This window comes from Dama dama, chromosome 26 (genome assembly GCF_033118175.1).
Source record: "Dama dama isolate Ldn47 chromosome 26, ASM3311817v1, whole genome shotgun sequence".
Classification (NCBI taxonomy): domain Eukaryota; kingdom Metazoa; phylum Chordata; class Mammalia; order Artiodactyla; family Cervidae; genus Dama; species Dama dama.
The window spans coordinates 50,147,951-50,173,766 of record NC_083706.1 but is presented as its reverse complement, the minus strand read 5'-3'; the positions used below and the strand labels follow the sequence as shown (position 1 = coordinate 50,173,766).

Here is a 25,816-nt window from a genome sequence, read left to right as displayed (position 1 = left end):
TCTTCCTCTTTCGCCCTGTCGCCGAGCAGACGCACATGTGCACCCATGGCTCCCACCTGGTACTCAGGGAAACCCACTCCGGCGTCTCGGTCACAGAGGAAGGTGATGAGCGTGGCTCTCGGCGTGCGCTTCTCGTTATTGTAGGGTGTGCCGTCCCTGTAGGTCAGCTGGATCATCCCATCGTAATATGAGAGCTTACCGTTGCTGCGTCCCAAGCTCCAAAACTTCCTATCGCTAAAAGAAGCCGAGCGTTTCTCAGGAAAGATGGCAGGACCAGCGCTGAGCGATGCTGGGGCGCTGAAGGAGGGGCGCCGGGCCACTGGTGGGGGGGTGGTTGCCAGGACCCCGGCGGCAACATCTCCACACAGTGGATGCGGGAAGGTGAACCCACTCCCACGCCGGACCCAGATTCACCCTCAGCACCACCGCTTTAAGGCCCAGCTCCCTTCACCTAAGCTAACGCTGCACTGAACTTGGAGAAGCAGGGGCACTGATCCCCCAGGCGGCTGGGAAGCGCTGACTGCACGGAAGTGAAGGCCCCCCTCAACCCTGCACACCCACTTCCCATCCTGTCCCTCCTCTGGAAACTAAACGCCCTCAGTCCAGGCCCTCCCGAGGTTTAAAGGCGCGTCGGAGAAGGACACTGGCAGGCAGCAGACCTGTCCTGGAGGAGGACGTCTGCGCACACAGGACACCCGAGGGAGCACCCGGATCGCAGAGCGGTCACTTGCCTTTTGGAGATCTGACAGGCGCCCGAGTCGGGCGGGCAGATGCCCATGGACACTGGGCCGCACACATTGATGTGGAACTCGTACTGGTCTGTCTCGACCCTGTAGGTGTCCTTCTTCTTCGTGAGAGGCGCCAAGTCAAAAGAAAACCCTAAGGAAGAACCAAAAGCACCCCAGGCAGGTCAGAGCGTGGGGTGCAGGAGAGGCCGGCCCGGCCAGGACGGCCATCACCGACCTCCCCCCGGGGACAGGCCTCCTCCTCCTTCACCACCTCACCCCTTTCCACCGCGTTCACCCAACGCCCGAGTCAGAGCCCACAGCTCCTGGCTGAATGAACCACCGTTGTGTCGGAAGCGGGACCACAACCAAGATACGATGACCTTGAAAAGGCTACAGTGGGTTTCACGGCCAGAAAGGCTCTCGGAACACCTTTTCAGACATGATTTATTTCCTGTGTTCCTTGGGTTTCACGATCAGGAAACCCACTTCAACTATGAATATCAGAGAGGTTTTTTTCATTATCTCAAATAAGCCTCAAAACACCAGATTTCCAGGGTTCTGGTCAAACAGTATTAACATACATTCTGAAGCAGGTTATCACCTCTGAAACACTCAATGAGAAAATGTTAGAAAACAAACAGTGGTGGCTCAGTGGTTAAGGATCTATCTGCCTGCTAATGCAGCAGACATGGGTTCGATCCCTGACCTGGGAAGATCCCATGTGCTGCGTTAACAGCTAAGCCCATGCTCCACAACTACTAAAGCCCATGCTCCTAGATAAAGCCCACACTCCAGAAGAGAAGCCACTGCAATGAGAAGCCCCCCACTCCCCCAAACCAGAGAAAAGCCTAAGTAGCAATGAAGATCCAGTGCAGCCAAAAAACAAACAACTAAAAAACAAACTAAAGCCAGCTGAAGCGGTCCCAAGAGAGGCTGCCCCACAGGGCGCTCGGACACGCACCTGCCTGGGAGTCAAAGACCGTGCAGTTGTCCCCCTCGGTCCTGGAGAGCACGCAGGCCGCGGCCGTGTACCACTCAAACTCATAGAAGCAGCCGTCAGCACTGGAGGTTGTCAGCACTGGGGGACTTTCTAAATCACCTGTTGATGGGGGTACACAGACTGGTCACTGATCCGGTCTTGAGAAGCTTCCACGGTTCTCAAAGCAGCTCTATAAATACTGATCTGAGGTCGCTAGAGTGGTCACACCGACAGGGACAGGACAAGGGTGGGGGTGAACTAGTGTTTAAAGGGGACACAGCTTCAGCTCGGGGGGATGAGCAAGTTCTGCAGATGGACGGTGGTATAAACGTACTTAACGCACCACGTGAACGTAAGGTGCTTAACGCCACTGAACTACGGTTAAAGGGGCGAATTTCATCTTATGTGCGTTTTACAATTCCTTTACAATGGTAAACTTCATGTTATGTATATTTTACAATCTTAAAATTAAAAAAAAAAAAATACTGTCCCCGGTCCTTGAACTTATCTCACAGCCGGGAATTTATCCAAAGGAAATCTTCCAACAGGAGGCAGCGGGGACATGTCACAGCACAATTAATGCTGGAAACATGTTATTAATCCAACAATAGAGAAAAAAATTGAGTAAAAATAGTAAAACCAAGCCAGGAGCAACAAGGAAGTCCCGACAGATGATAAATGTGACCAAGGCACAGAAGGGCAGTCACGGAATGACGTGTTTTGAGAAACATAAAAAATGTGCAGATGTATATATAGATCCTGACCTCTGCAAAACAATGTAAACCTATAAATAAAGGCAGATCAAGAGGAGTATTTATTGTGTGCCCGCTGAGGTCACGGACGATGTTTTGAGCCGCTCATGATGTTCCCCCTCTGGAGGAAGTCAGGGGGCCCCACGGTCGGCCGGCACCAGGCCTAAGGAAGAGGAAGCCGTGCCGAGAGCATAACTCATCTGGAAAATTGCAACATGACCCCCTCGGACACCATATGGTTTCTCCATCTCTGGGCCGGTTTGGGGTGGGGGTGATCGAATCCAGAGGGGCCACCACAATGCTTCTGGACCTCAGCGCTCTACCGCGGCGCCCCGGCGGTAGCCGGGGAGAAACACAGAAAACAGAGAACCCCAGGCAGGAGCCCAGGAGACCCTGCGATTTTTGTGTTTGCTTTTCATTCGTACCTGGTTTGCACATGAGCGTTATATTTGTTACTATTTTCTGGCCACCACCACACTCATCACCATCTGAGTAAGAGAGATGAATATGTCCTTTCTCTCTGGTGGGAGAAGAAATAAATCTGCCCAGATTTTTATTTCCGTTCTTATCTGGAAAAGAGAAAAAAAAGGGGGAACAAAACATAAGACGTGATCAAAAGGAGTTAACGACGCAGACGAGGAGGTACTGAGGGGGAGCCGAGACCCCCAGGTGGGCGCTGGCCCCTTCCCCGGCCGAGTGAGCCTGCTCAGGACGGTCAGGGGGTCTCTAGACCTGAGCGACACATCTGACCAGGCAGGGGTGGCCTTGCTGAGGACCCCGAGGGCGCCTCCAGGAGGAGGAGGAGGAAAGTGCGAGAGTGACTCACAGCATCTTTCAAGGGCAGGGGAGGCAGACAGAAGCAGGAATGCCTGTCATGAGATCCTGGAAAATAACACCATTCCCCCATTTAGGGGGGCCTCAGCTGCCCTGAGGCACAAGGTCATTTGAAACCGAGGGGGTAGCATTTGTCCCATGACCAAAGCAGAAACTAAATCTGTTCAGGGGCCCAAGCAGGTGACCACTCAATTCTTGGTTCAGTGACTTTTACGATAAAGCACTGAAACTCTTGTCTCAAGTCCCTTCTTAAATTAAGGCAGGGACACGGCTGCTTAAAAAGACACACCGCCAATTCTGAAGCCTGGGATAATTCCTAAAATCCAACCTGGGTTTTATATTTAAATTCACAATCCCTTATAACTCTACTCACTGCTCTGTGGGGACCTGAACGGGAAGGAACTCCAAAAAAGAGGGGACACATGTATACGTATATAGCTGATTCCCGTTGCTGATCAGCAGAAACAAACACAGCATTGTAAAACAACTGTGTGTGTGAGTCGCTCAGTTGTGTCTGCCTCTCTGTGACCCCGTGGACTGCAGCCCGCCAGGCTCCTCTGTCCATGGGGTTCTCCAGGCCAGAATACTGGGGTGGGTAGCTCTTCCCTTTTCCAGGGGATCGTCCTGACCCAGGGATTGAACCCGAGTCTCCTGCATTGCAGGCAGATTCTTTACCACCTAAGGTACCAAGGAACTAAAAAGCATCTGTACTCCAATAAAAAATTAATTAGAAAGTTAACAATTCACAGTCGCTTATCTAATGCTTGCAAAACAGATTCCAATTATTCTGCCTGTCGCTTTCCAGGTGAGTCTTAAGTAACATGTTTAAACACTTATATCCAATTGAGAAGCTGCGGCCAACACAGTTAAAAGCCAAGGGAACTCAAAGGGTCCGTCCACTTCTCTCATGTAAGATTCCAAGAGTCCCCTTCCCCGGAAGCCATAATTCTTGAACAATTCCAGGCAGTACGGTCGTTAACAAATCAAAATCGGTTTTTTTATACAAGCACTGGCAGTTCTCTTCCTCGGGTTACAAGGTGAAAAGATAACCAAGTATTTTCCCACATGCTTCTTCCTGTCTCTAGTGAGCCCACATCAGAAGGCTTCCGCCTGCTTCAAGACGCCTGAGTGCCCCAGTTCCCTACATCTGAGTCATTAAACTCTCCTTTCCCTCCCATCCTTTATGCGCTGAACCCAGAGAGAGGAGGCTGTGCTGAACCACAGGAAGCTCGTCTTCATTCCCTCCAGGCTGCGTGCAGGCCGGCTCCGCCTGCTTCGGGGCCAGCGCTGCCTGCACGTGGGGGCGAGGCTCACCGCAGGGTACCACTCACCCACGGCACACACGGCTGCGTCTTCGGGGCAGCCCCGAGCCTGGCCTGTCTGCAGGACCCTGTGGCAGATGTTAATGAAGTAATGCTTCTTTTCTACTTCGCTCTGACTGCCATCCACGGCTTCCCAATTTTGTTCCAGTTCTGTAACCGAAAAAAAAAAAAAAAAAAAGCTTTTTCTAAGCCCTAGGCAGTGATTGCTTTTTCGTGTGAGTCACACCATAGACAGTGATGAAGCGGAAGGTAAAGGCCCGTGATCACTAAACAACAGGCTCTCACAATCTGGACCCGGGCAGGCTGGAGGCACAGACATGGGACGGGGGGGTGGGGGTCGTGAATCTCAGGCTTGTTTTGAACATGACTGTAGACAGTAACAAACCAGCCCCAAACAGCTCCTCAGAAGCGGCGGCTTACCGGCGCGACCTGAGGATTAAACAGCAGAAGTTCTCCCAAGCCCCAGAGTCTGAAATCAAAAAACTGAAAAGCAGAGCCCGGCGCCAGCCCTGGGACCTGGCAGGCACAGGCCACTGGTGACGCATCTGCCTCAAGACCGCAGATAAGGCAGACTCGGCCCGGGGCTTAGCACTCGGGGCCCCCAGAAGATAAACAAGACACGGGGGGCCCCTGAACTCAAAACCGTTCACGACCCAGTCATGTTTGAACAGAAAACATCCACAGAGGGAGAAGCAGCGGGGGCTGAGAGCAGAGAGCAAGTCAAAGGCGGACCAGCCCCAAACAGCCCCCGCGGACATGACTGAGGACCGGGAGGGAAAAAGGCTGTGCACACGGAGACGATGCTCCGGCCCAGACTGGAGTCGGGGGCTCACCGGGGAAACCCCCCAGCAGTCGGAGCACACCCCACTCACTACACAGGGCCATCTACAACCGGAAGCACCACTTGCTAAACAAAGATACACACTGTTCTGAAAGCTGTGGTGGGAGGGCTGAGGGGCCTTCAGGCAGGAGGACGTCTAACTACCAGGGAAGGACTTTAGCTCTCACTTCACAGCATCCTAATTATCTTGGTGCAAAGGCTACACAAAAAAACCCCTGGTCCCACAGAACTAGTTCAGTCCAGTTTAGTCGCTCAGTCATGTCCAACTCTTTGCAACCCCATGGACGGCAGCACGCCAGGCCTCCCTGTCCACCACCAGCTCCCGGAGTTTACTCAAACTCATGTCCATTGGGTCGTTGATGCCATCCAACCCTCTCATCCTGTCGTCCCCTTCTCCTCCTGCCTTCTATCTTTCCCAGCATCAGGGTCTTTTCAAATGAGTCAGTTCTTTGCATTAGGTGGCCAAAGGATTGGAGTTTCAGTTTCAACGTCAGTCCTTCCAAAGAATATTCAGGACTGATTATTCACGAGGACCGATTATTCACAGAACCAGAGAGGGGGGCCAAAGTCAGCTGAGCTTGAACGCATCTCTGCATCCTGCAGAGACCTTAGGCTGGGCCTTGGACAGAGGGATCGTTACCAAAAAAAAAAAAAAAAAGGAAAGTGAAGAGAGGAATTGGAAAGCAGCACTCAGTTTACGGTGAGGAAAAACCGGGGAGGAGGAGGTGGGCAAGCTGCTCGAGTCAACGCAGCTGGACGCGGCCGCAGAGGCCTCACACCCGGGTGAGCAGAGGGGAGAGCCCTGCCCGCTCAGCAGACAGAAGGCCGGTCTCTCTGCCAGCCCACAGAAGGGAACCAGGGCCCCAGGCCCAACGCACAGAGGTGCCGAACCACAAGAGCACCGAGATGCTGACTCCCCGGGGAATCCACTGCCTGAGGGCATCTGTGATGGGGCTCGTGTTCCAAGACTGGCACCCACAACGGAGGGATCCTCCTTCCGTGAAACAGCCCTAAGCAGTGGGGACTCAGAACACATGAGTCATCGCTCCCAGAGCAGCTGGTGATTATGCGACTTCAGGCCGCTCTGCCTGTCGCATGTGCTTTTCCATGAGACAGAGGCGGCTCTGCTGGTGCTGTGCTGACTCGCTCAGTCGTGTCTGACTCTTTGCCACCCCTGTGGACTGTAGCCCGCCAGGCTCCTCTGTCCATGGGGATTCTCCACACAAGAATACTGGAGTGGGTTGTCATGGCCTTCTCCAGCGGGATCTTCCCGACCCAGGGATGGAACCCACGTCTCTTAGGTCTCCTGCACGGGCAGCTGGGTTCCTTACCACTAGCACCACCTGGGAAGCCACATGCTGGCTACAGGTATTCAACACAACTTGATCTATGTATACACCATGAAATGACCACCTCAATAGTGTAAACATTCATCACAAGAGCTAGCAATTTCTATGTGTGTGGTGAGAATTTTTAAGATCTATCTTCTCAGCAACAAGAGTTTAAAAAAAAAAAAAAAACGAAAAGTTTCTAATCACAAAGCCCAGGGCCTGGCACGTGGAAGGCACTTGGTCGTTTTTTTCACTGGACTGTGATAAGAGGAGCCCAAGGCCCTCCAACTGGGAAAAGTAACGCAGAACTCAGATTCAGATATCTCACCTCCCGAGTCAGTGTCGCCTCTGATAATTCACACTGCTCCGTGAGAAGGGAGGACAGGCCGGGATACGATCAGTTGACAGAGAGAACAGTGACAGCATTCCCCGCCGTGCTGGTGGGGAGGGAGGCGAGCCTCCTACCTGAGTGCCGGGCCAGCGCCGACAGGTCAAAGCGCTGTTTCCCGTCGGAGACGCCGCACAGCAGGGCCTCCTTCTCGTGCACGCACGCATACTTCGTGTCCCACGTGAAGAAGTAGGTGCAGTCCACCTCCCCGGTGAACACAGGGGCCCCTCTGCCGTTGTTACCTGTGTTGGGTCGAGAGGGAGACAGTGCCCACGATATGAGTGGCGCCAGGACGGCCCGACAGCATGCAGGACAGGACCCCCGGGGGCAGGCTGCAGACCAACAAGCTCAGGGCTCAGGGCCTAGAGGCCAGAGGGCCCCCAGACCAGAGCGTTTCAATCAGAAACCTCACGGGGCGGCCCTGTGCCCCTTTCATCTCAGCCGGATGGTCTCAACAGGACAGCAGTGTTTTCAATGGGTGTGAGCCCCCGGGAAGTGCTAGGCAGCTCATGGCCTGCGGTCAGCTTCCCACAGGCTCATAAACACCCTTTAAATCAGACCAGGGAGTCACTCCAGTTCCAGGACCGTCAAGGTCTTAACGATGTGCCTGTGAGCAGGACAGGTCCCCAGGGACTCGTCCCCAAAATGAGCGGAGAAGAGAGATAAGGTCTGATACGGTCTGGGTCTTCCCCCACCCCCAGCCGAAGGGCGCTCAGGTCTAGGAACCTCACTCCCAGAGGGGCCAGCATCCCAGATTCCGGGGACTCGGGCACGTGTGGGTCTCTAACATTGTCCTCCAATCCATCAGCCCTCCCTGTAAGCCAGTTTCCCTGGTCCACGTAGCCTGGGATTCTGCAAACTCTGTTGACTTTTCCCCAACGAGAAATTCTATCCCCTTGCCTTTCCGAGCTAGTGTGCTGCTGGCACGACAGCCGGTTTTCCACCCTTGATGGTTTAATAATCCTCCTCTGGACCTCCTGCACGACTTGCCTCTCTCAAGGTTTAGTGCCCTGAAGAGAACAATGTTCTAACGAAAAGGGAGATAATATTTCGCACCAAGGGTGAACGCTGCTTCAGTGGCAACTTCTGTTAAATCTGTAATAATATAAACATCGCAACTGTAACACCAGCAACAGTGGCTAGCTGCACACGGAGCTCAAGCCAAGGTGGGCAGGGAGCTAAACCCGGCGTTCGCCGTGCGGCTGGATGGCAAACGACATGCTCTGCGTTAAGTGCTTTGCATCCATTCGAGGATTTCATCCCTTCACGCCCTGTGGCATGGAGACTGTTTTAGCCCTGTTCTGGAGATGTAGGAGGGCTAAGTAGTTTGCCTATGGCTTCACAGCTAGAAAGCCAAAAATCAAACCCAGACGGTCTGGCCCCAGAGCCAGACTCAGAACCACAAGTACTTCCCTGTGCTACTGTGGGTTTTTTCTTTCTTCTGTTTTTCAGATTTTTTTTTTTTTTTTTTTTTTTTTTTGGAGTACCCTAAGCTGTTCTCCCTAAGAACCGGTGCCCCCAACCTCCTTACCAACAACACACAGCTGGGACGACGCCGCCCCCAGGTTGGAGCAGTGAAGCTCCTCCAGCTCTCAACACCCGCCCCCCACCCACCCACAAGGTTCACATGACTCCCCGCTGGATCAGTATTTCAGCAGTATTTCAGGAATCAGAAAAGATTTGTGTTTCCTGAAAACCTGAGGCATTCAGAGTGTTTCTCTTTTACCAGGTAACTTCACAGACGATTAAATACCAATGGTATTGTGAATGGTTCTAGGATCATCCTCCCTTAGGAGCTAGGTTTGCATCTGAAATGCCCTAATGATCCACAGGGAGAGTCCATTTTAAGTAAAATTTAAATAACCACCGGCCTGCCCGCCCCTGACCTGCATTCTTATTTAACTCCTTGGAGAACTTATGGAGAATAGAAAACTAAGACTCCTCACTACCAAGCTATGTTGCTTTTATTTTCTGTTTGGTTGGTTTTAGGTTCAAACCCATAAAACTAGGTTCATTCTTACAATCCTTATACAGCTATTACAAACAAGTCGAATAATTTTAAAAATTAAAATAAATGACTTGTTCATTCAGATCACATGGCTTTTTAAAAACACAATGGCCTTGCCTCCAGGACCACTATCTTCCTACGGTTTCCACCCACCAGCGGGTGGAAGGGTGACTTTCTGTCATCTCTCCATCAATGCTCTCCACGCAATTCCGAAAGCTTCCTGGGTGTCCCACCTGCACAGGTTCCTTCCCGGCACACCCTTTATGGTTTGTGGCCTCCACAACCAGCTGGAGGCGAAGCGGACTCTTCCCTCTGTAGCCGGGGGCCGCCCCATCCCCCCCTGCCCCGACAAGAGACAGAGCTGCCCACTCGCCAGACCGGTTCAACCTTCTCTCCAGGCAACCACATTTCCTGCCTCCCTGACTTTGAAGTTGGGTCACTTCTCTTAGTTCTGGCCCATTAAAAAATAAAAAAACCTGCAGTTCCCATTCTGTGAGGAGTCCTGAGACCACGTCCACAGACGGCAGCAATACAGGGTGCAAAACGCACTTGTCTCCAAGTGACTGCACAGGGCAGAGCCCCCGAGACCTACACAGAAACTAAGTCTTCAGTGTGATAACTGGTCACTTGGATTTGTGGATGGTGTTTTACTAGCCCAGGCTAACGTAACTCCTCCCTGCAAAATAGTCTAATGTCCCTATTTGACAGGATCACCAATAATAAGACCTATTACATCAAACAAGATGTTAAGTTATTGAAACAAATGGTAAAGAAAATACATCGTGGATAAAGGAAGTAAACTTGTGCACCTCTGTGTCTTGAAAAGCAGGAAACCCTAGATTCATAAGCCTAAATAATTCCTGGAAATCCAAGTTGAACTATAAACCACCCTTCACAAGATTCCGTGGCCAATTAACACGCATTCAAACATGCAAAAAATACATTATTACATGTGCCCAATAGACACGAATCCACTAAGGACTTCCCTTCTCTAAGCTCTCTAAACTTAAACTCAAATAAAGCAACAATGAAATAATTTCATACTACACACAGTAGAGTACATATAGTTAGCTCCAAATTACAGAGCTGGAAGGAGCCTTAAATATTTCATAACGCAACTCCAGTCTGAAACAGGCTCAAAGTCTCCCACAAAAACATCTAACAGTCTCTGGGTCGGGTCTCTGTGTCACCAGTCACAACGAAATGAGCCTAGGAAGACACGTGTCTTCAGGACCAAAGCATTGCCGTTCACTTTGTCAGCTTTTTGGCACCAAGGTTACGTGAAGGAATGTCTTCTCTTGGAGTCGGGGTGCAGGGTTACGATCCATCGCTGATGAGATGGAGCGTATAAACATGGAGCAAATTTGGTAAAACATTAACGACTGTTTAGCCTGAGGGATAGGCATGTAAGTTTTCATCGTAATGTTCCTTCTACTTATAGATTCGAAAACTTTTCTAAGAAAAAGGAGAAAAAAAAAAAAACGAATGACCTCTAACCGTTCTTCCAGTCTCCAGCCCACTTGGGCTCTCTAGCTTCCTGGCACGACTCCCGGGTCTTTCCTGGGAGTCCCTGACCAGGGGCCCTCCTCAACATCCTCCTGCGGTCTTCGGGGGTGATCATTCAATCCTCCCAACGTGCCCAGATGAGATCAGCGCATTCCCGACCACCTCGGCCAAGTCATTAATAAAAAGCGCAGACGGAGCGCTGCCGGAGGAGGCAGCGACAGGGCGGAGGGGGCCCCGGCCCACACAGGGCGCCCGCAGCAGAGCCGCCCGGCCGGCCGGGGTGGGGGCAGGCCACCCGAGGGTCTGGGCAGGGGGCTTGGGGGCAAGGAGGAGGCTGCCTCTCCCAGGGGGCCCGGGCAAAGAAGGGGTGGACTTCGCAGAGGGCCTCCTGAAGACCCAGAGGAGCTAGGGATGACGGCAGAGGGATGGAGAACCCGGGGAGGGCTGCGGGGCCTTCCAGCAGGAGAGAGACAGATCCAGAGGCCGCACCCAAGCCAGATGTGTGTCCCACCCCCACCCTCACCCCCACCCAGCCCCTGCACACTGGTTTCCGGACAGAGTCCAGACCCTCCACAGGACACACGAGATCCCCACAGTGCTCCACACTCTATTTAGCCAGGGTTGGGGCCTTCAGCTCTGACCTGCTCGCAGCTACCCCAATCCCACCTCTGCATGAGCTGCTCCTCCTGCCATGAGCATCAGCCCCCTCGGCCCCCGTCTTTGGAGTCTGGCTCACCGCCCCCTCACTGTCCCGTAGGCCTTACCCACACAGCACCTCCTAGTCCTCAGGGGGACCCAGATACCAGCCCACTGACCTTGGAGCCTTCCTCCTGACACAGGCCCCCAGCAACAGGCCTTGCCGGGCGCCCCGACCCCGCCCGCATCACCCTGCACTGTGGTCCCCAGCGCCCTTCTCCCCAACTCTGGTCTGCACATGCCTAGAGCTCTCAGCCATCAAGGTGTCCCCAGGCCTCACAGACAGGAATCAATAAAACATGTTCGATGAAACAGAACACGACTCCAACGTGGAGACCAGGACACGCGTCGGGGGTGGGGGGCTGACAGACCACAAGCAGGGCCGTGAACCACGGGGGGGGGGGGGGGGGGGGGTGGCAACAGGAACCGAGGGGCGCCCTGACGCCCTCCCACCTGCTTCATGCCAGGTGAGTCTCTGCTTGCACCCCGGGGGCAAGTCACCCCCTCTCCTGCCCCTGTTCACCTTCAGACACCTGCCTCTAAAGCTCGGCTCCTGCCACGCACGGCTGCCTCTCCCAGACCCCCGGGAAATCACGTAGGAACCTGCCCCGGGACCAGAAGGTTAAAACTCTTCCATGGGAACGTACAAAACAAACAGAGGGAGGAACCAGGGGCCCCTCGGGGTGGAGGGATGGGGCGAGCCGGCCGGCTATGCGGACAGGGCCGGACTCGGGCGGTTCCCAGACTGCAGCTCTGGGCTGAGGCCCGGCTGGCATGCAGAGAAGCGGGGGGAGGGGGGATCACCGTTTGGGGGGCCCCAGAGGGGATGGCTCTCTGATGAGGGGGAGACCCCCATCATCTCTCAACAGACCCCAACCACGTGGAGGATCGCTAGAGTGGGAACAGACGTGCCAGTGGCATGGTGGCCTCGAGGGAGTTCTCAGCCGCTTAGAAAAGACTCAGTGTGTTAGTCGCTCCGTCCTGTCCGACTCTTTGCAACCCCATGGACTGCAGCCCACCAGGCTCCTCTGTCCACGGGCTTCTCCAGGCAAGAATACTGGAGTGGGCTGCCATTCCCTTCTCCAGGGGCTCTTCCCAACCCAGGGATGGAACCCGGGTCTCTGGCATTGCAGGCTGACTCTTTACCAGCTGAGCCGCCAGGGAAGCCCACCTACTCCACTTAAAGCCGCCCTGTGGCCTCTTGGAATCCCCGGAATCCAACCTCGATAGCAGGGTGACCGCTGCAGAAAGGTTGACCTAGAAACTCGATTCCTGGAAGCAGACTTGTTGAGCAGCCCAGCTCACTGGCTCCGTCCACACCCCGGTGAGAGCTGAATGCGGGACAGGAAGGCTTTCCCAGCAAGCCCAGTGCCAGGCCCACTCCCAGAACAAACAGAAAATGGAAACAGGATGTGTGTGTCCACCACTGGCGGTGGTGGGTGGGGGGTCCTCCTGCCCGCTACCACAGACGGGGCCTTGTGGGGCCCTGTCTGCAGGAGAAGGTCTGACTGCCCCTGCCAGCCCTCTGCGTCCATGGACCCGGCCCACCGTCTCCAAGCGCACTCACCTGCTGTGTGATTACACTCGAAGCTGATGACACTCATCCGCTGGAAGCCGGAGCTGCACTCTTCGCCCCCGGAATAGATCAAGGTGAGGTCTCCATCCGAGTACCTAGGTTTTTGTAATGTACACACACACACACACACGTTTGGTAGAACCAAGAAAGAAACTTGAACGTCTAAAGAACGTCTAAGACTTTCGCACATCGTCCACAGATCAGCACAGACACAAACAGCTGGGGACGCGCTCCCGCCGTCTGGGGCAGGACGGTCCAGAGGAAAAGAGCTCAAATGGATGCGCTTGTTATCCTCTCACTTCAAAGTGATAACTGGCTGAAAGAGAGCAGATGGTTCTGCTGGGAGCATGAGGACTCTGCTGCTCTCATTCTGGGGTTCTGTACAAAGTAATTTATGCCCAAGACGGCACAGCTCTGCCAGCAACTGCCACAGAAAGTCTGACAGAGGGACCCCGGATGACAATTCAAGAGGACTAACGCTTTGATAAAAGCTTTTGTGAAGGTTAATTCCTGACTTCAGGGGTCAGGAGAATTGTGCTGAATGCATTCTCCTGGTTGTTCAACACTTGGGTGTGAAGCCAATGGTGCTTCAGATTTCTCAAACCGCCAGAGAAAAATCAAAACTTCTAAGGAACGTAAGTAGTAAAATGCAAAAGCCATATCAACTAATCAAGTAACTTTGCTACAGTATGGTTCCCTACAGACAACAGATGATAAAGCAAACCAAACCAACAGAAGCACTTGTATCGTAAAGCTAGGAAGAACAGCCACCTGGGTCAGTGACAAACGGTACTTGCCTGACCCAAGCAGGAAAAAAAATGCCAGCGTAGCTGACTTCCCTGCAGAAAACGGAAGCAGAGGGCAGGCAGGGGAGTGTGTTAGGCTTCAAAGGGACACACAGGACGCCCTTAAGAGTCACGCGGGGGTTGTACACACCGGAGGGTCAGGTTCTCGGGTCTCCCGGCTGCTTTGACTTGGGTGGAATCTGCCTTTTTCACTTGGCACACCGCAGCATCTTTCTTACTACAGATGGACACTTGGTTTCCTCCACAGATGCTCAAATAATACATATACTCGTCCGCCTCTGAGGTGTAGTATGAGTCTGAGGCTGGGGAAAGCAGGGGGACACACGAGAAGGGGTTTTGCAACGCGCACAGGTGTGGGAGAGCCACAGAGCCTCCCGTCTGACTTGCAGCGCCCGCCCCGGGGCAGGGGGCGCTCGGCCCAGGCCCCGCCCCAGCCCCGCCCCCCCCCCCCCCCCCCCCCCCCCCGCTCACCTCCCACCCGGCTCAGCGGCTGGAGGTTGACGGCCACGTCGTGCTGCGCGCTGCTCAGGGTGCAGTTCTGGCTTTCCAGGTAATCCCTGTGGCAGGCATACTCGGTGACCCACTCAATCTCAAAGCGGCAGTTGGATTTCGCCGTGAGCTTGGGAATGGTGCCCTGCCGCGAACCCAGAGGAAAGGGGAGAAAGATTCGTTTCATTCACGCGGCTCAAATGCAGTTTCTCTGCTTCTGGAAACGCCCAAGGGCATGCTGCCGGGTTCTGACATTGTTCTCGTTCTGGTACCGCCATGGCCCTTAACGGATTGCGATGTTTTGACTTATAACAACTCTGCTTCCTCGCAGCTTTTCCGGTCCCTTCCAGAGTCACACGCAAACTTCAGCCTGGGGCCCGCCCTGAACACGGTCCCCCCTGCCCCACCATGCCCCTGGCGAGCAGTCACAACGTGCGAAGGGCCGCAGTCTCTTCACTCCTTTCTGTCACAGGTGCCACTCAGCCTGTGCCAGATGGACTTCTGCCCCCAGGGGGTGGAAATCACTGCATCTGTGTGCACCTGGGGAGACAGGCCCCAGCCCCTCCTAGGATGTCCATGGGGGAAGTGGTCCCTGGACCCCTCTTATGAAAGTCCATGGGGGAGACGGTCCCTAGCCCCTCCTAGGAATGTCCACAGGGGAGGTGGTCCCTAGCCCCCTCTTATGAATGTCCACGGGGGAGACAGTCCCTAGACTCCTCTTATGGATGTCCACGGGGGAGACAGTCCCTAGCCCCCTCTTATGAATGTCCATGGGGGAGACAGTCCCTAGCCCCTTCCTAGGAATGTCCATGGGGTAGATGGTCCCTAGAGCCCTCTTATGAAAGTCCATGGGGGAGATGGTCCCTAGCTCCCTGTTATGAATGTCCACAGGGGAGACAGGCCCTAGCCCCTCTTAGGAATGTCCACAGGGTCTTGGGCAGGCTTCACTTGTACTCAAATCAGTTTTGCTCCCGGGTGAGGCCAGGCTGTCACCTCCCCCAAGCCCACCCTCTGAAGGGTGCTGAGGAGTAAGTCACCGTTCACAGGGACGCGATGCCGCGCTTCTGGCCGTCCCTGGGGGAGCGGTCCTCTCCCCGGCCCCAGCATCAGGTGCAGCCGTGCTGCCTCTGGGCACCTCACGCTGCCAACATTTACCGAGCACCTGCTGCGTGCCAGGCATGGGACCGAGAGCCAGCTTCACGACCACGTGGTTAGCGAGCTGCAGAGGTCCAAGTCCAGCCCCGACCGCTTACTCGAAAAATCGATGCCCTAACTAACGCCTTGGCTGAGGGCAGCCTGACAAACAAACAGAGACATGGGCTGAGCGAGGGCGGCCGGATGCCCAAGGCCGTGTGGGGCGTGACCCCACGTACGTTGGGGGTCAGGAAAGGCAGAGGCCAAGGGGCAGAGCAGGGGCTCGCGGCAGCGGCCAGGGCTGGGTGAGCAGGGGGAGACGATGGCTGGCGCGAGGCTTCTCTGGGTGATGGAAAAGTTCTGAGGCGATAATTGTGCAATTCGGTTAGTGCACTAATAACCATTAAACTGCACTTATGCTGGGTGAATTTTTACAGTATGTAAATTCAAGTAAAGCTTTCTAAAAGATTTATGTGACAAGGTGAACGTTTTACTAAAGTTCCAGCTCCTAAAAGCATTTAATGAGCCGATGAAAATGCTTCAATAAACCTCCTAAGTATGAAGGGCCCCAGGCCTAAGTCACCCAAGCTCTGCCCAGGCGACAGTCAGGCTGGACACAGAACCTCATAAGCTTCAGGGAGGACACACCGGCCTCAACCGCCTCGCGTCCCATGGAGAAGGGAGGGGAACTCCCCGCCGTCTCCCTCGTGAGAGTGTAGAATGGAGCTCACTGGATGCAGCACAGATCAGAGCGGGGAATGCCGAGACCACTGCCGGCTTAGAGCATCTCACGGGCTCCCTAATTCTGATTCCGACTTGTAGGACGCAAAGAAGAAATACACAAATACATGCCCAAAAAATGTATAAATGACACTCCTCACGATCACCTTCAGGACCAGCGTCGGCTACTGGCCCATCAGGTCTTGGCTGAGTTGACACCACGCAGCCCCGGAAGTTTGGCTGGACCCTCACTGTAGTCTCATGCTCCAACCCACCCCCCACCCACAACACACACACACACACACACACAAAACGGCCAGCTGCCAGCCAGAAAGCAGAGCAAATTCCACGTTTGTTTGGGGGAGGACATTCTTTGGCAAAAGAATTCCGTTCCTCCTACTCCATTCTGCGGGGAGGACAGACAGAAATAAATTGGAGGAAAGCCCTACCCTTCCTCCCTGGGGACGCCTCCCTTCAGCAGCACTGCCATCTGCGAAGACACTTAAGTCGCAGAGGACCTGAGGGACTGCGCTGGCCCGGGGCCCAAGGGCACAGCAGACGCAGGCCCTACCCTCAAGGAGTTTACAGCGGGCACTGGAATTTGAGTAAACAGCCAGAAGACAGAGTCATCAATCTGCCCGTGGGCAGGGGAAGGGCAGGCAGGCAGGTGAGGGGGCCACCGCGCTCCTCTGGAGGCTGCAGGAATCTCCCTTCGGGCCCTCGTTTCCCCTACACCGGTACCCATCCCCAGAACCCCGGCGCGCTGTCTGCCAGGCCTACACGCCATCTGCACCACTCGTTTCTTACTATGCTCCTACAAACCGCTGAGCCATTTTGACCTTGCTTCACCCGAAGCAGTTAACAGACACGTGAAATCCACAGGTTCAGGATCATATGTACATTTTTTTTTTTCAAATATTTACTGACATCCGCCTCGCTGTGAAGTTTTTTTTTAAAAAAAAATAAATCTGTCCCTGAACCACTGGGATGTCATCTCGCGCGACCCTTGAACGAAAACACCATCCTTCGGGTGTAGACGGAGGCCCCTCGGGGTGGTTGCGAAACAGCACGCAGCCAGCGAAGCATGTGCAGCACTCAGCCAGGTCCAGCCCCGGGGCCTCTCGGCCCAGGACAGCACGTCTCCTGCATGGGGCCCCCGGACACGAGTCCACTGAACGCCGCTGGGGCATAGAGCTCAGGTCAAGCCACTCACCTCTCTGCGCTCCGACGGGCACACAAACGTGATGGTCACCGCCGGGCTGTGGCCGTCACAGAAGTCCGGCTGGCTGGCCCCTTCCTTCACGTAACTCAGGACGAGCCTGGAGATGCATTGGGAAGAGAGGGTTAGGGTGACCAACGCAGACATCACAGCCCTCAGGGCCCTCATTCAGGAGAGAGGAGGACAGATGGTAGGTCACAGACATAAAAGAAACCACAGGACAAACTCACGTTTATTTTCATTTGGGGGGATATAAAATTTAAGCGAACTTCAATGAGTGGTGTACTTTCTTAAAAAACAAACAAAACAAAAAAAAGTCAAATAATCACCATGTAAAACTTAAGTTCTTAGAAAAGCTGTTGGGAGGACAAGGAACAAAATCATAAACCATCTAACAAAACAAAACAAACACAGCCCAGCTGGCCAAGTGCATTTCAGCCCATGAGGCTGAAAGACCACTTCCTTTCTAAATGACAACTTTTCAGTGCAAACCAAGGACTTTCTTTTTTAAACCTGAAGATCGCCCAGAGCACACTGGCCACATGGCCTCCCACGGGCAGGCAGGCAGACCCTGGCAAGACCCACGGGGTGCTGGCCTCGCTGCGGGCTGCAGCCACAGAGACACCAAAAACAGACACCCTTCCCCATCTCTGAAGGTGACCTCGGGCGTTCGCTCCATGCCCACATGCTCCAGAGTCCTCTCCAGCCCTTGCCAGCAGGAAGAAGTGCCTGTTTATCACTTGAAGACAGGATGAGAGGCTGAACTCCGTCCCCGCAAATTTCACAAGCAGAAGCCCCAATGCCCAGCACCCCCGACGTAACTGTATTTGGACATGGGGGGCCTTGGAGGAGGGGATGAAGATGAGGTCGCTGGAGTGGGCCCCTGAGACAGGACAGCCGTCCTTATAAGGAGAAGGGGTTCGGGACACAGACACACAGAGGGAAGACCGTGAGGGGACATGGGGAGGAGGCGGCCGTCCACAAGCTGAGACCAAGGGTCTCAGGAGGAGCCCCCCACCACGCCCCCCGCAGACACCCGCCTCCAGAGCTGAGAGTGACCTAGTGGAGCTGCCCAGGCAGCCTGCGGCACTTTGCTAAGGTGGCCCTGGCAAGCGAACACACTCGCACACGTGGGAATCTCCCAGCGTGCTTCAATTTAGGTCACGCGCCAGTGTTTTCTGGGGACAGAGTGCAATCTATAATTGCACACGCTGACACACCACGCATTCCAGATGGGAGCAGGTGCAGCGAGACATCTACCAAAGGGCCCGGGAACAGTGAATAAAAATCCTCGCTCCAAGTTCAGGACGTGGTCACGTGTGACCCACCGGAGTGCAAGCTCTCTGCCAAGCCAGGGGCAAACACAAGTCAGGAGGAGAGCGTGTGTCAACAGCACAGCTCCTTAAGAGAAAATGAACCACCCCTGCCGGAAGCTAGGGGGCCCAAGGGGGGCTAGGGGGCCCACCAGACCCCAGTCGGAAAGCAAACTCCACCCAGAAGGACACTGGCAAAGTGGCCCTCCTGCCGCTTGCCCTCCAGGACTGTTTTTTTTTTTTTAAAGAGATAAAACTATGAACATAAAACCAATGACAGGGGTGATGAAGCACGGCAGATACCCAAACACACCATAAGATAGTGGCAAGTTCATGAAATGGAACCCATATGGATGGATGCAGGCTGCATCATGATACATGTGTTCCTGCTCTAAGAAAGAAATGATTAGAAAGTCACCAAGAATATGCAATTCAAGCAATGACCAGTAAGCTTACAAGCACGTGTGAAGTAGTAGTCCCTTGGCAAGGACTTTCTCAAGCCCTGTTGCAAAGGGGTATTCTTGCAGCTCCCCTGAAAAGTCAGGCTCTTGCTGAGGACTGCCCCTGCCAACAGCAGACTGACCTGTCATTGCTCACGAGCTTCAGCCCCTCCCGGGGCCGGCCCACGTCGAACGCCCGGTCCCCTCTCACCAGGCAGGCAGCCGCACCGGTGGGACACACACGCACTTGTGGACTTGAGGCCCGGAGAGCATCTGTCAGAGGTAACACAGGACGCTGCATCAGACCACGTGCTGGGCACAGCAATCACACTCAAACCTTGGGTCCAGAGTCTCTTGTAAAAACCGTCAAATTTTCTTAAAGTCTCCAATAAAAAGTAATAGAAATTTGGAAACTAAAACAAGTAGGATCACATCCTGAGACCCTGGGCAAGCCAACGCCCACTCTGAAAGTGGACAACAGGATGAGCTCTCCGCCCAGCCGGGAAGCGAGGATGCGGCAGCAGAACGCTGGCTCTGCCCCTGGTCCCTTCCCAGGAGGGGCTGGGAAGCAGGGACACGGGACATCACTGGTGGCTAAGGGGTGTACCCGGTCCTCCCAGAGCCACGGGAACCCTACGGGGCCAGGGCAAACACACTGAAGCCTCCGAAGAAATCCTTGCCCCCACTCCCACCCCCAATGCCCTCAGACACACACCTATGTCCCTGCAGACATTGATGAACAGAGATGTGTCTGGGTCAGAGTCATCTACCAAGTAAGCACCGCTGGTCTTGATCAGTGGGTTTAAATCGTGCTTCTTGAGCTCTCTGTCGAAAGCGTAACATGGCACCTGGGAGAGAGAAGGGAGAAGGAGGGGCTTCCACACATGCCTTCCGGTGGGGGGCCAGGGGCGCAGTGGAGCCTGCGACCTCCGCCACGTGACACCTGGCTCCATGCCTCAGGGTCTCCAGTGAGGCCCCCGAGGACGGCACAAGCAAGGCCTGCAGGGCTCCGGCTGCTCCTGTGAGCGTCTCCTGCCAGCCCGCTCCCCCCCACCGCCACAGGGTCCGTCCCCACCAGGGTCCCCACTCACGGCTCCCTGTCCCTACCCTCCCTTAGCGACCGCCTCACAGCACCCTGGCAGCAAGTCCGCTCCTGCCTGCAATGAGCTCTTTTAAGGGGGCCTCTGGCTTCCAGCTTCCAAGTACCTGACTCTGAGCCACCATCTCTACAGCCACCAGATCAACCCTTTCACAGTTCCACCGAGTCACGAGAGACTGTCATACGGAGTGAAGGAAGTCAGACAGAGGAGAAATAGCGTATGGCGTGCCTGATGTGCAGCTGAGTTGACTTACAAAACAGACTCAGAGAGTTCAGACAATAAACTCACGGTTGCTGGGAAGGAGGATGTAGGGAGGGAGGGTTAGGGAGTTTGAGATCGACAGGTACACCCTGCTGTATTTAAAATGGACCAGCAAGGACCCGCTGTAGAGCACACGGAACTCGGCTCAACGTCCTGTGGCCGCCTGGATGGGAGGGGAGTTTGGGGGGGAATGAGTGCCTGTGTATATGTGGCTGAGTCCCTTCGCTATTTAACCTGAAACCATCACAGTGCTGTTGATCAGCCATTCCTCAATACACAATAAAAAGTTTAAAAAGGAAAAAAATCAAAAACAAATAAAAAAAAATTTTTTTTAAATAAAATTCCCTCCAGTCACATCACTCCTGCTCAAAATCCACCAGAGGAGGGGAGTTTGGGGGAGAATGGGTACATGTGTATATACGGCTGAGTCCCTTAATCAGCTATTCCCCAATATAAAAAAGTGTAAAAAGAAAAAACCATCCAACTAATAAAAAAAAAAAGAAAAAGAAAAAAAAAAAGAAAGTATTAAGGAAAACATATTTTAAAATGAATATGTCATGAAGATGTTTTGACTTTAGTCACGAAGATGTTTTGACTAAGAGATTTAAATGTCAATCATCCCTAAATTAATCAATAAAGCTAAGATAATCACAAAAAAAAAAAAAAATTTTTTTTTTAAATAAAATTCCCTTGACTCACATCACTCCTGCTCAAAATCCACCAGGAGCCACTTCCCATCACAATGAGGGTGCGATCCCAGCTTCTCTATTGTCTCTGACCCTGGGGACCACTCCACGCAGCCACACTGGCCTCGAGGGACACTTCAGCCCAGGGAAGTGACGCTGCCTCTGCCTGGAATGGTCCCTGGCATCCCCTCTCACCATGCTCAGGCCCCGGGGGAAGCGTCACCTGCTTGGCATGGCCTTTTCAACATCATGCGCCTCTCCCCGCCTTTTTCTTCATTGCACTGGTGTCTGTCACCCGACACCCTAACCGGCTAACGCGCCAGTGAGCCCCTGAGGACGGGGGAGTTTGTCACTGCCGGGGCCCCAACAAGGCTCAGGACACGGCCTGGAGCCTGACGGGGGTCTGCAGACACCGTTTCACTGGCACGAAGGAAAGTTCCTCCTCTGGGCATCCGGCCCACGCTTGTGAGTGTGTGTTAGTCGTTCAGTCACCTCTGACTCTTGGCCACCCCAGGGACTGTAGCTCAGCAGGCTCCTACATCCATGGGATTCTCCGGCCCAGAATACTGGAGTGGGTTGCCATGCCCTTCTCTAAGGGATCTTCCTGACCCAGGGACTGAACCCAGGTCTTCTGCATTGGCAGGTAGATTCTTTACCATCTGAGTCACCAGGGAAGCCCTACGTCTGAGGATTCTAACTCACACGTACTCTCTCATCTCTATAAACAAATGGCCTTCTGTTTTTAAAAAAATAAAGGACTAAACCAAACCATCGCATTGTACACTTCAAATATAAGCTATTCATGAATTACACCTCAATAAAACCAGCGGCGGGGAGGAAAAAGGGGTCCAGGGGAATGTCACGCACGAAACCCATTATAGCTGGCAAGACCCTGTGCTTTCCAAGCTCCACCAAACTATGCAGGCAAAGCATTCAAGCCCACGGGTGTGCCCCTGATAAAAGCCCGGTCACCCAGTTCATGTGAAACAGCCCCCAAATCTCAGCTGCAAAGTAATACACCACAGCATTTTAACTGCCTTAGCCAAGAAATATTCTAAAAACTCATGTTCTCTGCAAATCATTTCAAAGGATCGATAGTCTGTTTCATCATTTCCAGTGGGTAATTTTCCTTAAACTGTTCGTTTGGAAAACTGAAGCTATTCATAGGCAGGTTCATTTACAAAGGTTAACTGCTTCATGTTAATGTTTAGCTTTTAAATGTTTCTCGGAAAGATGCTATCAACCCTGCAGGAATGCTCTGACCCACTAACCCTCTTCCCCTGTTCTGTTTGCAGAGACTTCAGAGAGAGCTACTGGATTAAACCCAAGGACTCGCACCCCCTCAGCAGAGGCGGGGGAGGGGGACCCAAACTCCTGTCAACCAGACCCTTAGAGCAAAGCCTCCCGCTGCCTGCGACACTGACCAGACAGCCCGATGCCAGCCAAGGAGGGCGGGCACAGGCGCAGAGCGGGTTGAGGGCAGGAGGCCAGGACCCACGCCTGGCACCATGTCCTGCCGAAAGGCCATCGAAGTGCAAGAGCGGGATGACTGCAGACCGTGACGACGCCCCGGTGGAAGTAACCCAGGTCCCTGATCCGGCAAATTCAAAGCTTGCCAGCCCCTAGCAGAGTAATACAATCAACAGAAATGTGTTAACTCAGAGGAGGGGGGTGGAATTGGGCTGACTGGTGAGATAGGAGACAAGAAGCAACTTTCCAGCTACAAGATGAAGAGAGAGGGCAGAAGAGCACCCAGCAGGCAACGGGCCGGCGGGGGGGCCACCAGCCTCAAACTAGCTCCGTGTCACCTCAAGGCTAGAGGGATCCCCGTGAGCCAGGCCTGCAGACCCCCCAGCTCAAGGCCACAAGCAACTGCTGGCCGTGTCTCGACGCCAGGAAGGAACAGGAGACACGCCCGACGCAGCGCCCCCCAGAACTGGAGCGAGCGTCGGAAAAACAAGCAAGGCTCCTGGGGAGAGTCCTCCCACTTCCTGCTCCACTGAGCCGAGCAATGGAGACATTCATCAGCCCCGGGAATGCGGCGGCCGGAGAAGGGGGTCTCTGCCAGCTCCACACACAGCACACTGAGTCAGCCTTGTTAACGGTGCACGTCTGTACATTAACCATATTTATGCAACTCCGCTAGGACCATGCGCTTTCCAGGGCTGCGTTTTCTGTGCTCCCTAGGGTGGAATGGTAGGGGGTGCCTATCCACGATCTTTGAAAGAAATGACCATCTAAGAGGACTCCACCGGGATCCACTGAGCAAAGCATGACACGGGTGGGTTTAAACGGCACTTTCTGGAACCCACCCCCGCCCCGTGCTCTCTGCCCATCACTCCACTATAAATCTGACGAAGCCAAACCAACAAAAGCAATGAGGAGATACTAATAACGGGTGGAAATCAAGACCACATGGCCACTAAACCAAGTCTAGGTTGTTTTTTTTTTTTTTAAAGAGGAATGATGAGTGTTTCTACATTTAATATAATTTTTGAAGTTATATAGCCTATAAGATGCGATCAAATCCTACTGAAGACAGAGAAAAGGGAATATACTTTCCTATGACTTGCAGGGGTGAGAGCAGCACTCCTGTTGTCAGTTGCTCAGTTGTGTCTGACTCTCTGCAACCCCACGGACTGCATGAACTGAACCCTCCAGGCTTCTCTGTCCACGGGATTCTCCAGACAAGGATACTGGAGTGGGTAGCCATTCCCTTCTCCAGGGGATCTTCCCCACCCAGGGATCGAACCTGGGCCTCCCACATTGCAGGCAGACTCTTTACCAACTGAGCTGCCAGGGAAGCAACAGGCTCTTGTGTCCTTTCTATTCGTCTATACCTAAGGCAGAGCAGATGCCCTCCACACCTTCAGTCTATGGGCTCCCTGAACGCAACCGCGTTTTCAAAATGTAATGACATTCCTGATGCTTAGCCCCTTCCAGAGATGAAAACTCAACAGATAAAAGCCCTGCCGCCAACCAGGCCCAAAGAAAAGGTCACTGGGAGCAAATCAACATTCCCCCTGAATCTTTCGATCAGGTTCTAAGAGAAGTTAAACATCACTTTTGAGAAAAACATAGGCTCTAATCTCCCCATTTCCACCCCCTAAAACCACCCAGGTCCAGGGTCAGCACCCTCGCTCTGTAAACATGTTAGGCTTTGTGAGTGACGCAGGTCTCTGCTGTGTACTCTTCTCGGCTTTTTTTTTTTTTTTTTAACAATCCTATAAAAATATTAAAAAAAAATCTTAAGTCTGAGGCCGCACAAACACAGGATGCAGTTTGTGACTTCTTGACCTACAAACACAAAGAAAACCAAAAACAAGTCACCATTTCTTTCTTTGGGGAAGCAATTATTCTTTAGGTGGTAGGAGACAACTGTCAGTTCAGCAAAGCAAGGTAAAAAAAAGAGACTTGGTTAAAACAGGAAAAATGGGGGTAATAACTATCGCTTGGAGAGGCAGAGTCCAAGAGAACCTCCACGGGGCCTGGCATCTCTCAGGAAAGCAGAAGGCACCTCACACTGGTTCAAGGATGCTTTACCTGCCGCTAACCAAATATTGGCAAAGAGTCTGAGCTAAGTTTTTAAATGCAAAGTTTAAATCTGACACCATCTCCTACTAGTGTTATTTCATTAGATCTTATTTCCTTCCACAGTTCAAACTTCCTTCCCACTGAACGTTCCTTACACACAAGGCAGCATTCTGACTATCTTTTCTTTTAGAGTTGGCCACATCCGAAGAATCAGTGATAGCTCGGTATTTGTAACTTAACGTGGCTTAAAAAAAAAAATGTCTCTTTTTGCCTTTCTTAAATGACAACGTATTAGGCCATCAGGTAAAGTGACTGATTACTCCCGTAACTGATCACTCCCAGTTCCTAGCTCCTAAAAGGGTCTCTGAACTCAACTCTACAGAACAGAAAACGAATCTAGAGAAAAGAGAATACTCAACCCAGTTAGAATATTGCCTGGGTGAACACAGGAAAGCCACCCTGAAATTCCAGGGTGGTGGGATGGGAGAACTGCAGAGGAAAGGGCCCTCTGCCCCCTCCACTGCCAGGGAAAGGCAGAGGCTGCAGGTCAGAGAGGATGGTGCTCCATCGATCACCAGGAACATGTGCCAGATGACAGAGAAAGAGAGGAAACAGCACGGTCATCTGGTCTCTGAGGTGAGCTGGCACGAACGTGAGGGCCGGACACATCCGACCTGGATCCAGCATGCATTCAGAGGCCACTCCAAGGCCAAGGAAATGGTCTCTGCAGGCAGCGTGGTGATCTAAACCCCAAAGTCAACTTGAGACTTAGTTCTTGAGATGCATGGCATCAGAAACCAGGAACTCACTTGCTCTACACGAGTGAGCCATTCCATTTCCAGTCCATCCTGTAAGTTTAAAATGCCCTGTCCTAAAAGTAAGAACCATCCAGGACAAGTTATCAAGTAAATCACACGGTGTGCATGTGCCTGTGTGTATGTGTTAGTTGCTCAGTTATATCTGACTCTTTGTGACCCCATGGACTGTAGCCCGCCAGGCTCCTCTGTCCATGGGATTCTCCAGGCAAGAATAACTAGAGTGGGTTGCCGTTTCCTTCTCCAGGAGTTCTTCCCAACCCAGGGATCGAACCCAGATCTCCTGCATTATAGGCAGATTCTTTACCATCTGACTATCAGGGAAGCCCAAATCACAT

General features: G+C 53.2%; 1 protein-coding gene across 1 annotated transcript in view; it reads right to left on the bottom strand.

Moving 5' to 3' along the window:
* Positions 1 to 25,816, bottom strand: part of IGF2R (insulin like growth factor 2 receptor) — a 101,540-nt gene that overhangs the window by 44,854 nt on the left and 30,870 nt on the right. Inside the window, exons 5-16 of the mRNA XM_061130501.1 lie at positions 19,798 to 19,930; positions 19,226 to 19,355; positions 17,324 to 17,429; positions 14,239 to 14,401; positions 13,898 to 14,069; positions 12,953 to 13,056; positions 7,253 to 7,417; positions 4,625 to 4,765; positions 2,885 to 3,028; positions 1,690 to 1,827; positions 732 to 879; positions 57 to 234 (exon numbers count right to left, since the gene is read on the bottom strand). Coding sequence (XP_060986484.1) covers positions 57 to 234; positions 732 to 879; positions 1,690 to 1,827; positions 2,885 to 3,028; positions 4,625 to 4,765; positions 7,253 to 7,417; positions 12,953 to 13,056; positions 13,898 to 14,069; positions 14,239 to 14,401; positions 17,324 to 17,429; positions 19,226 to 19,355; positions 19,798 to 19,930 — 1,722 coding nt within the window. The remainder of the gene's footprint in view (positions 1 to 56; positions 235 to 731; positions 880 to 1,689; positions 1,828 to 2,884; positions 3,029 to 4,624; positions 4,766 to 7,252; positions 7,418 to 12,952; positions 13,057 to 13,897; positions 14,070 to 14,238; positions 14,402 to 17,323; positions 17,430 to 19,225; positions 19,356 to 19,797; positions 19,931 to 25,816) is intronic.